The 9,935-nt window shown below is 38.2% G+C and overlaps 1 protein-coding gene across 1 annotated transcript; it reads right to left on the bottom strand.

Moving 5' to 3' along the window:
- Positions 1-392: 392 nt before the first annotated feature.
- On the bottom strand, positions 393-9,722 carry LOC137982873 (arylacetamide deacetylase-like). The gene is made up of 5 exons (XM_068830036.1): positions 9,465-9,722; positions 6,529-6,760; positions 6,342-6,405; positions 4,825-5,023; positions 393-2,105 (listed from the first exon to the last, which is right to left on the bottom strand). Exons 1-5 carry the CDS (start codon positions 9,621-9,623, stop codon positions 1,560-1,562), a joined length of 1,200 nt encoding a protein of 399 aa, XP_068686137.1. The 5' UTR covers positions 9,624-9,722; the 3' UTR covers positions 393-1,559.
- Positions 9,723-9,935: the final 213 nt, after the last annotated feature.

The raw sequence follows: 9,935 nt of genomic DNA, 5'->3' as shown, positions 1-9,935 counted from the left end.
CACCAATATGAACCTCCTGGCTGTTGAATAACATGCCTAGGATATGTGATGACTAATTTGATGGAGTGGCTCGCACAGGTACAAAGCCCCCTTGTGCACTGCAAAGTTTGCACAGCTTTCCATTCATTTGAGTTCAGTGAAATGACTGCCACTATTACAGGGGACAAGTTGTGTGTGAAACGGTATTGGAGTGTCGCCCACTTGTGCCATAAATATCATAGAAGCTGTTGAAAAAGGAGCATTTAAGTTGTAGTCGGCCTCTTGTCTTGTCTTGTACGACAATACTAAACTGAACCCAAAACCTTCAACTTGGCTTAAACCTTAGGCCTAAGTTTCGTGTTAGTAAAGGTTTTGTAATGAGTGACCTGGACTTTAAACCTGTCATGTCTCAATAATATTTATAATGGAATTTTTATTAATTGATGGCAACCTCAATCCTTTACATTCATTTTGTATGTTAATTAGACCTACTGCCCTCATTTTGAAACAAATATTCTTTTAAAATCGGCTTGTCGTAGCGAGGATAGAAAGGCTTCCTAGACTGCCATTATGAAAGAGGTCTGTAACCATGTTGTAAATAGTACTTAAGTTAACACATTTCATAGCTGCAGGTACACCATTCAAAAGATTTTCATCAACTTTTTATTGAATGATATAGCAAACAGCTGATATATGGTGCAGTTAATATACCCTTAGCAACATGTGCAAAGACCTTATTTCCAAATATCTACTTTGAACTTAAACACAATGTTCAAGAACAAATTATTGTTGCAGCTGAGATAAATTTGTGATTATTTTTATGATTCCCCACAGAAACACTTAAAAAGGTTGAATCAGCTGGATAATTTTATAAAGCTGTAAAATAATAATTTATGGAAACAAAAACGTGTTTTGAGTAGGTCAAACTTTTGATGCTTCATACAATCATTGAAAATAAATGTCCTTTTCTGCAATGATTTTACAATAATCACTACTTCTGCTGAAGTTGAGAGAGGTAATGCAAAAGAATAATAATTATTATCATAAGTGCTTGATCACTTCCACATTGTTGGCTGAATCTGTGCTTTGGCTCATTACTTAAACCCACTGTAATCTTTGCTTTAAAAAGCTCCATTTAGGACCTGCTTACATGATAGGTGAGGTAACCCGCCAAGGTGGGTGGTCTGGTCTGTCAGACCAAGTAACCCGCCAAGCCGGGGTCGCATTTTACCATGTAAAGGCTTGAAGGTGGGGAACCCTTCAGCCCAGGGTCGGCTCGTGTCATGATATACTGCCTTTGGCAAAGGCATTGCAGCATTGAAAGTGATAATAAGAAGCCACAGCACTGAAAAGTTGAAGCAAGAGAAGCTAGTAAGAGTAAGAGCATTAACTGCAAAAATGCCTCATTCACCCGTCATTTTGTGTTTACGTACTTGACAACCACACAATAGCATCGAGAAAGGTCACCCCAGGGTGGTGAGGTTGCATGTAAATGCGAGCTATTTTTCGCCCCTACCTGGGCGGGTTACCCACCTACCCAGGTTACCCCACTTCCATGTAAACAGGCCCTTAGTTGTGTTCTACAACTCCTTGATAAAGTCAGTAATATCCTGCACTGCCAGATGAAACTCTTGTGTTGTCAAGAACGACAGGGTCTGTACCACATAGAAGGCATGGAAGGCCATGTAATTAATGTGTCTCACTTCAACTCCTGCATCTTTCAAACGTGCCTTGTACAAGAGACCATCATCTCTGAGAATATCATATTCACAGGTGATTAACATTGTTTTAGGCAGGCCCTTCAAGTTATCTGCCATCAATGGTGACGCTCTGTAATCAGTAAGGGCATCAAGCACTGCTTTTGGAATTAAATACGATGGTTTACCAGTAATCTTCTCAGTTTTGTGCTTTTCCTTGTCATTCACTCCAATGTAAGAAGAGTACTTGGTATTGAGAAGATGTGAAGAATGATTATTCACCAGAAATGAAGGGGCCATGGATGAACTTCCTGTGATATAATGTGACCAAAAATGTGCCAGTAAATTGGCTGTGATAGCTCCTGAATCCATGCTTTTGATCGAAGGGAGAGAAAAGTCCATGAACTGTAGTGTAGGTTGTATGAGCACCTATAACAACAGAGAAACGGTATCAATTTCATAGAAGTAACAAGAATGGAGGTACCCAAGAAGATGAGCACACCTGAAACTGCAGCCAAATCTATATCGTTAGTGCCCAATATTAAGTGTTGTGAAACAGAGCCTTATACAGTTTATAATCCTCATCTGAGAAGACTAGAAGTCAGTCTAAAAATAATTTGTAGATGCCATTCCAAAGGCAGCAATGAATAATATTATTTGTGTAAGTTTGGGTTGGATTTGAGTCCAATAGACCCAGCTCATTGATGGAGCAGGGATGGTGGAGTGGTGAGAATACTCTCCTACCACCAATGTGGCCCCAGGTTTGTCTGAGTCCGAGAGTTGGTGTCACATTTGTGTTGAGTTTGTTGGTTCTCTACTCTAGCTACTCTGAGAGGGTTACCTTCGGGTACTCCGGTTTTCCCCTCTCCTCAAAAACCAATGTTTAATTTGAGGGCCACTGAGTCAATTCACTTGTAAAACTGTTAACGTACTACACCCTCTTTCGGGGAGTAAAATTTGTCATTTGTCTCAATCCCAGGAGTCAGTGGGTTAAATGGAGTTATTATTGTCATCATGATTATAATTATTATTAGTCTAACAAAGGGATTTGGTGGTTCAACCTGTTTTTAAGCACTCGCTCCCCCATGAACAAATCGGTCTTGGAGATTTCAATGCTAAGTGAACAGTCATGGTGTTTTGTGAAACAAAACAAAATATGAGGCTTACAGAAAGCACAACCAGGGGTGTAGCAACCATATAATTATGTGCATTCCTCGCAAATCTAAAAAAAAAATTATATTATATTTATTTATTTGACTAATTTTTTTTATAGATTTTTTTGCGAAATGTTTTTTCGCCTTCATGTGTATACCTAAACAGCAAACCATTCTACGCCCATGACAAAAAGGAAACGAAAGCAACTTTATTTAAGTGCCTAATCTTCTAGCGCCATAGAGCACTAATCGGGGACACTGCAAATTGAAATTAACAAGTTAACGTGAATCAAATCAAATTTTGGTTTTTGAGAAGAGGGGAAAACCAGAGTACCCGGATAAAAACCTCTCAGTGCAGAGTAGAGAACCAACAACAACAAACTCAACCCACATATGATGCAGAGTCTGGGAATCAAACCCGGGCCACATTGGTGGGAGGCGAGTGCTCTCATCACTGCACCATCCCTGCACCCCAATCAATCACTGATACCAGAAACCCATAAGGGTTGAAACGTGTAACGCGCGTTCACAGCTTCCGAATATTCAGTGCGAACTGATTGGTTGAATGTCTCAGTGCTAAGTACCATATTTGGAAACCCCTCGCTCTTGTTGTTCCAAATATGGTACTTGACAAATTGAATATTCAGAAGCTTGTTTCCCAGCACACAAGGGGCCATTACACGTTTCAACCCTTATGGGTTTCTGCTAATACCTAATGAAACTTTGACTTTGCAGGACTGATATAAGGTTAAGCTATTTAAGCCTTTCACCCATGAAGTGCCCCCTCCCCCAAACCTCGCATTGATGCGTAAAATCTATGAGTAATAATCACTCTAAGGAGGGACTGGGGACATTCTTTTTGAGTGGATGTAGATGTTGTCAAAGCCTGATTGGCTGTATTAGCTGGATTAAATCTGACCAAGACTTAAAGGTTTCCATGGCATTTGAACTAAGTTGGTACTAATTAAACAGAGTTAACTGAATAGAGTGTAATGTGAAGTGCTAGATTTCTATCCCATAGAAATCTAGCACTTCACATTACACTCTATTTAGTTAACTCTGTTTAAAATATAAGTGCTACACGGCCAACGTTTGTATAAAGGTAACCTTTCCTTGTACTTGTACATGTTCATTGCCGCGACTTTAACATCTTCAGTTCCCACGGCCTGCTCCCGTCTGACCTTGTAGCTCAGTCGGTAGAGCGGCGGAGATCTAACCCGAAGGTCGTGGGTTCAATTCCCACCCTGGTCAGAGTTTTTCTCTGTCCTTGTGTGGGCCCATTTCCATCAGTAGGGCTAACGCTCACATGGTTCATATGGGATAGAAATCTAGCACTTCACATTACACTCTATTCAGTTAACTCTGTTTAAAATATAAGTGCTACACGGCCAACGTTTGTATAAACATAAGCTTTCCTTGTACTGGTACTAATTAAACCAACCTACAGTCTTGGTCACAAGTGTTGTAACACAGACAGCAATTTGCCCCCTCTCCCCCTTCAATGTTGACGTTTATGGGTTGGAGTGCAAAAACCAACTGGTAAATGAAACATTGATGGCAGGGAGGAGGAGGGGTACGTTATTAATACAAATCACGTAGCTTTGATGCGTTTCACTTGCTGTTCAAGCAAAGTGTTACAAATATTTATGACCGAGATTGTAGCTCATTCCTAAGGTCCTCGTGGCTGAGTGATTCAAAATGGCAGACATTAGGCGTGCACGCGCCCTGGGAACAAGGTTAGTACTAATTAAAACCAACTTCAGACATTTTTAAGAAAAACAAACTAAACTTAGACCTTGTAATCATGCAGTGGCCAACCTGAAAGCCTTAGCTCCTTTGGCCACTGTCCACCTACATTAACAAGAAATCTATGTTTTTCCTCAGTTTTCCTAATCTTGTATTATTTACCTGTGTAATTTTTATAATCAGTTGAAATACCAAAGTGTGCAATAAAGATAACTAACTCATCCTTTTAGACAAAACCTGATCTCTACCTGAGCAGCTATCTTTTTGTTTTCATCTCGCAACTTCAGAGCAACTGCTGCTGCTAGGTTACCTCCTGAACTGTCACCGGCAATAACAATACGGTTTCTATCAATACCATACAGGTAAGCATTGTCCAGCACAGTATCGACGACAGCGTAACACTCATGAAACTGTACTGGGAAGGGGTGCTTAGGTGCCAATCTGTAACTAAGATAAATGATTGTCATAAAAATCAATCATAAAGGTCTTAAGGAACAACAGAATTTTTTTAAATTTTCGGATTTCAAGAGGATGATAGGATGTAGCTTACGGTTAACTGTTTTAATTGCAGATGGCTGACATGACCAATCACAACAGTTACGTGATGTAGCAGTGAAACACAAAACCAATAATTAGTTATTGTCACCCTCTGAGATTACGGTGTGAAATCTCCCGATTAATCGCTGAATTTTGTCATTTCTAGTGAGAATCGACTTTCACAACAATAAAATTTCAAATACTTTGTGTTGTTTGAGTTATTTTAACATTGATAATAAAAGAAATTCAAACGGTTCATGAACTCCGGTAAACTGTTCGTTGCTATTTATGGATGTAATTTAAGCAACAATGTGATTGCTCCAAAATAAAACACTAAAATTAAATGTTGCAATGCCCACATCATCTTTTTCGCATGTTTTTTTACTTTTTGCCTAGGTTTCGTGAGCTCTTTTGTACTTGTGTCAAATCGCAGAGATTGAAAATGTCAATTGATTTTACTTCATTTCAGAGGGCGTTTTTACGATTTGTAAAGACAAATTTAGCTAAAAAAATTGTAAAGATTCCCGATTTAAATATCATATACATCAAACAGAGTCAATGAGTATTTTCTGTGTAAAAGACATAATGTGATGTCACTAGAAATGATGTCACAAGCATTATGACATCATCTACCGTAAAGTTCCGATAGTAACAATCCCCCGAAAGTAGCGACCCCCCCAAAAGTAGCAAGACCAAGTTTTTTAAATGTTATACCGTATATCATTAATAACTATGCCAATCAATAGTCAAAATTTTAATGTACAATAATATGTTCGTGCAGTGTGACAAATTGTTCACGATAAAGCACTTAAATTTACAACAAGGGGAAGCTTTATGCCACCATTCGTCCTTGACATCAGTTCACTGATGTAGTGATGTAAGAACTACCGTAAACCAGTATAATTTCGTTCAAATTGAAATTGAAAACTCTATTTTAATTTTATATTGTTCATTTTTTATTTCAGAAAAAAAGCTCGCACCAGCTCGATTTGTAAACGATTTTTGTTTAACAACCCCCCCGAAAGCAGCGACCCCCAAAGGCTGCTAATTCCGAAAGTATTGAGGGTTTCTACTATCGGAACTGTACCATAATTATCATCCCAATTCTCAATATTTGAAGACTTTAGGGTTTGACAGCCCTGGTAAGTATTTAAAAATGTTAACAGAAACATGACTACAAAATGTCCAGTTTTGCAACTATTCCTATTGTGATCTAAAAGCTTCTTACTCAACAGATATCAATACTGCATCAGACCCTTTAGCCAACGGGTATGTAAATGGGTGGAACAAATCTGAAAACACAAATCAACATCCTGTTAACTGTGATATGTTGCATTGCGATTATGATGTAGCAATGCATTTTGAAGATGAGATTTAAACTTTTATTGTTTTGAAACTTTAAGATGAGCACTTACCAGGAGCACCAAATACCCACCCTCCGCCATGTATATAAACGACACCAGTTCTTTTTTCGCCTTTGTCAAGATATTTTGGTCGGTAAATAAGAACAGGAACATTGGAAATTGTGGTGTCTTCCATTTCCCATGACTTGTCCATTTCTATTTGAGAGAACGGTTTCAACAGTCGGAGGAATGCATTCATGTTTATTGGATGATCACCAATGCCAACAAGAGATGCTAGAGAACCCTTTCAAATTAATATTGGAAAAATAGTGTCAGTGTTAAAAGACAACTGCAAATCCAGTGGGCATTTTTGTAAACTGTTCTTATGAAGTACAGAATTCATGGAAATCATATACGGTACTTGAACAACTGAGAGAGTGTTAAGTCTTCAAATATATGATTTTTGTAAAGTCTGTTGTGATACATATCCATCCTCTACAGGTTTATCATCAACTCATTAAGTAACCAAATCCTAAGTTGGCTTCATAGTTAGTTAAATTACTATTGGTGTTACTCAGCATCAGTAATGCAGAGGTCATGGAGTAAATCTCAAGGCAAATTTTTCAGGGTTTCATTTTGCCGCTGCCAACAGTTTTGCAAGACTTCATGTTCTTAAAATTAAACAAAGCTTGTTTTCTGGATCTCCAGGAACACTTCCTTAGGCCCAGCTCTGGAGCAGTAATATTATAATCATTACCTGTGTTGACAAAAATAGCTCAAAAGTTGCAAGAATTCCCCTGATTATTTTCAACTGTCTTTAATAGTTTCCTCATTAAAAAAAACAATAAAAACCAAAATACAAAACAAGCGTTCAGTGTGAAATGGAGACAGCAGACCATTATCGTCTTGACAATGCAAATAAGCTGTGACAATAATTATTGTTTCAATAAAGAGAAAAGAATAGGCCACACTTAGTCTGTAGTCTGCATTTTACACTGATCAATAAAATGTGTCTGGATGTCTGGCAGTTGGAATGGATTTTTGAGATACTTACTGACAGTTGTCTAAAAACAATTTTCACAATTTCAAGTGGTATCAAGTCAAATTTCAATCATGTTCTTAGGAGACATCAGGATGGCATTGTGGTCATCATCTCTGCCTTCCAGCCCTATGATTGTTTTGGGGCCGATTTAGAGTGTATCTCAACCCAGCAGGTACAAAACACAGGTCACAGGTCACAGGTCATTGTTTTACCTATACAGAAAGTATCCTAAACATTCATAAAAGCTAACCTTAGGCCTACAACTTTTCTTTAGGCCAAACTAATTAGGCCTAAGGTTAGCTTTTATGAATGTTTAGGATACTCTCTGTATTGGTAAAACAATGACCTGTGACCTGCGTTTTGTACCTGCCGTATCTCAACTTAACTTGAGGGTTTTCTCTAGGTACTCTGGTTTTCCTCCCTCAATTCAAAATGATATGAGCTGGGCTACATGAAAACTGGTGATGTGTCACCCTCATTAAATAAAGAATGTGTTGTAACATAGTTAATTGAGGGACTGGTTCTGAAATTTAAAACCCTCTAAAGCGAAAACAATGTTGATGCAATCGATGTTTAATTGACTGTGACATTGCATAATCTTTTTATTTTGCTTCGCACGGGTTCACAAATTAGTTGCACATAATTTAATCAAAAGATTTGATTGATTATCTTCTCCAAAAAAAGGTGTGTTTTATGCACCATCAAGGCCAAAAGTACAGACAAAAGCATGACAAAAAAAGACTAGATAGTTTCACAACTATCTCTATGCATTACCTATAGCTATATTAATGGAGATTGTGTAGAGATTAGAAATATATTAGCAAAGGGAGGAGGTCTGGTGCAGTGGTGCACCCACCAATGTGTTCTGGGTTTTATTCATGCATGCAGTGTTATATAAGTGCATTAAGTTTGTTGGTTATCTTCTCTGATCCAAAGAGGTTCCCAATTAGTGCACTAGCTGTCAATATGGCCCTTAAGCAAGGACGTCCATGACTGCTATGATAACGTTGTCTAAAACTATCATTCCCCATTATTGTAATAATTTTGCAATTACTCCAAGTTGCTTGGCATGGAAAATGTGAGTTTACACAATTTCCCTAGAATAAAATTGGTGTGAACAGTGTGGATGTTGAGAGAGCAAATTCAATTATTTGTCATCAGGTGCTTGCGTCCTCCACATCACCTCAAATTTGATCATTTCATGTCGTTTTCAAGACGAGAACGGCAAAGAAATGTATGAAAATGTAAAACACAAGTGCAGGGCGTGCAGTGCTATTTTGCTAATTAAACCTATTGTTATGTGGCGTTCTCGTAGTTGTAGTCATCGTCCTTGCTTAAGCTCCCTAAAGCCTTGACTTGACATTTAAATAAAATTAGTTATGAAAGTTTATTAAGTAATGATATTTCTTGCCCCCGTAGGCATAAAGTGATTAGGGCTAGTAGACCGGTTTGACTTTCAGACTTTGTATACACATTTGAAGCCTGATGACAGTTCAAAAACTTATAATTTTTTCAAAGTTTCATAAAAATGAACTACGTATATATATAGAATAGAATGATTGGAAAAACCCATCCTTGCCAGTTGAGTCACATAGCCAGTTGCATGGGAAGCCCGAAAAAACCATTTGAACTCATGTGCAGCGCAAGATCGAATCTCGTTCCAACCTCGTGTTAGGGCTTTTGCTCAACCAACTGCCACGATCTTCCCAACTTTCACGCCTTTCCTATGCAAATAAGTGGCCGGGTATTTGCACTTTGGCTCAACTTTCTTTTCAGTTCAAAATCTCTTAGGAAAAGATGACTGCCGAGTAATAATCATATTTTACTGGCCATAGAATACGATTAAATTGGTACCATGTTCTTTCGACATAGCGTTGCAAACCAACCTTACCCAACCCTGCATTGTTATATTAAATCGGTTTGATAGCATAACACTAATTGCAGAGATCGGTATAAGGCCACATACCAGGAAATACCCAATATCTTGAGATGTACCGTACAATCGAACGCTTGCGTGATGATCATCTGGAAGCCCCTTGGGAATGAGTTGATTGTAGTACAGTCCTACAAGGAATGCTACGGGAAAAGCTAGAAGTGAAGTGCAAATAAGACAGCAATTCGCCATATCTGTGTCTCCTAGCTAAGAGCAAGTTTTGAGACCTTTGTGACCTGACGAAATAGCAACCCGAATAAATAAATGAAAATGGTAATTTGAAAGACGTTGATCAAACCTTTATGCTCACCGTTACGTCACCTATTGTCATTAATGTCAGAAATCTATTGGCTGTCGAAATAAAGGTTCTTTTGTTGTGTGTTTACCGTTTTATGAGTTCGCACACAGACGGCATTTACAAATTGACTTAATCAAATGTATCCTGTGGTAAGCTCGTGGAGTAAGTAAGATACTGCATCAGGAAGGTGATATAGCGAATTATCA

The sequence above is a fragment of the Montipora foliosa genome, chromosome 13, assembly GCF_036669935.1.
Source record: "Montipora foliosa isolate CH-2021 chromosome 13, ASM3666993v2, whole genome shotgun sequence".
Lineage (NCBI taxonomy): Eukaryota > Metazoa > Cnidaria > Anthozoa > Scleractinia > Acroporidae > Montipora > Montipora foliosa.
The sequence above is the reverse complement of the archived record's forward strand: the minus strand, read 5'-3'. Positions and strand labels throughout refer to the sequence as shown.

What these genes read in the sequence shown, in the direction of transcription:
- LOC137982873 (XM_068830036.1), bottom strand. Translation starts at nt 9,623, where the DNA reads ATGGCGAATTGCTGTCTTATTTGCACTTCACTTCTAGCTTTTCCCGTA. An exon ending in AAGATATTGGGTATTTCCTG is followed by an intron (nt 6,761 to 9,464) that starts GTATGTGGCCTT and finishes TTAATTTGAAAG; the next exon opens with GGTTCTCTAGCATCTCTTGT. An exon ending in GTGGGTATTTGGTGCTCCTG is followed by an intron (nt 6,406 to 6,528) that starts GTAAGTGCTCAT and finishes TTGTGTTTTCAG; the next exon opens with ATTTGTTCCACCCATTTACA.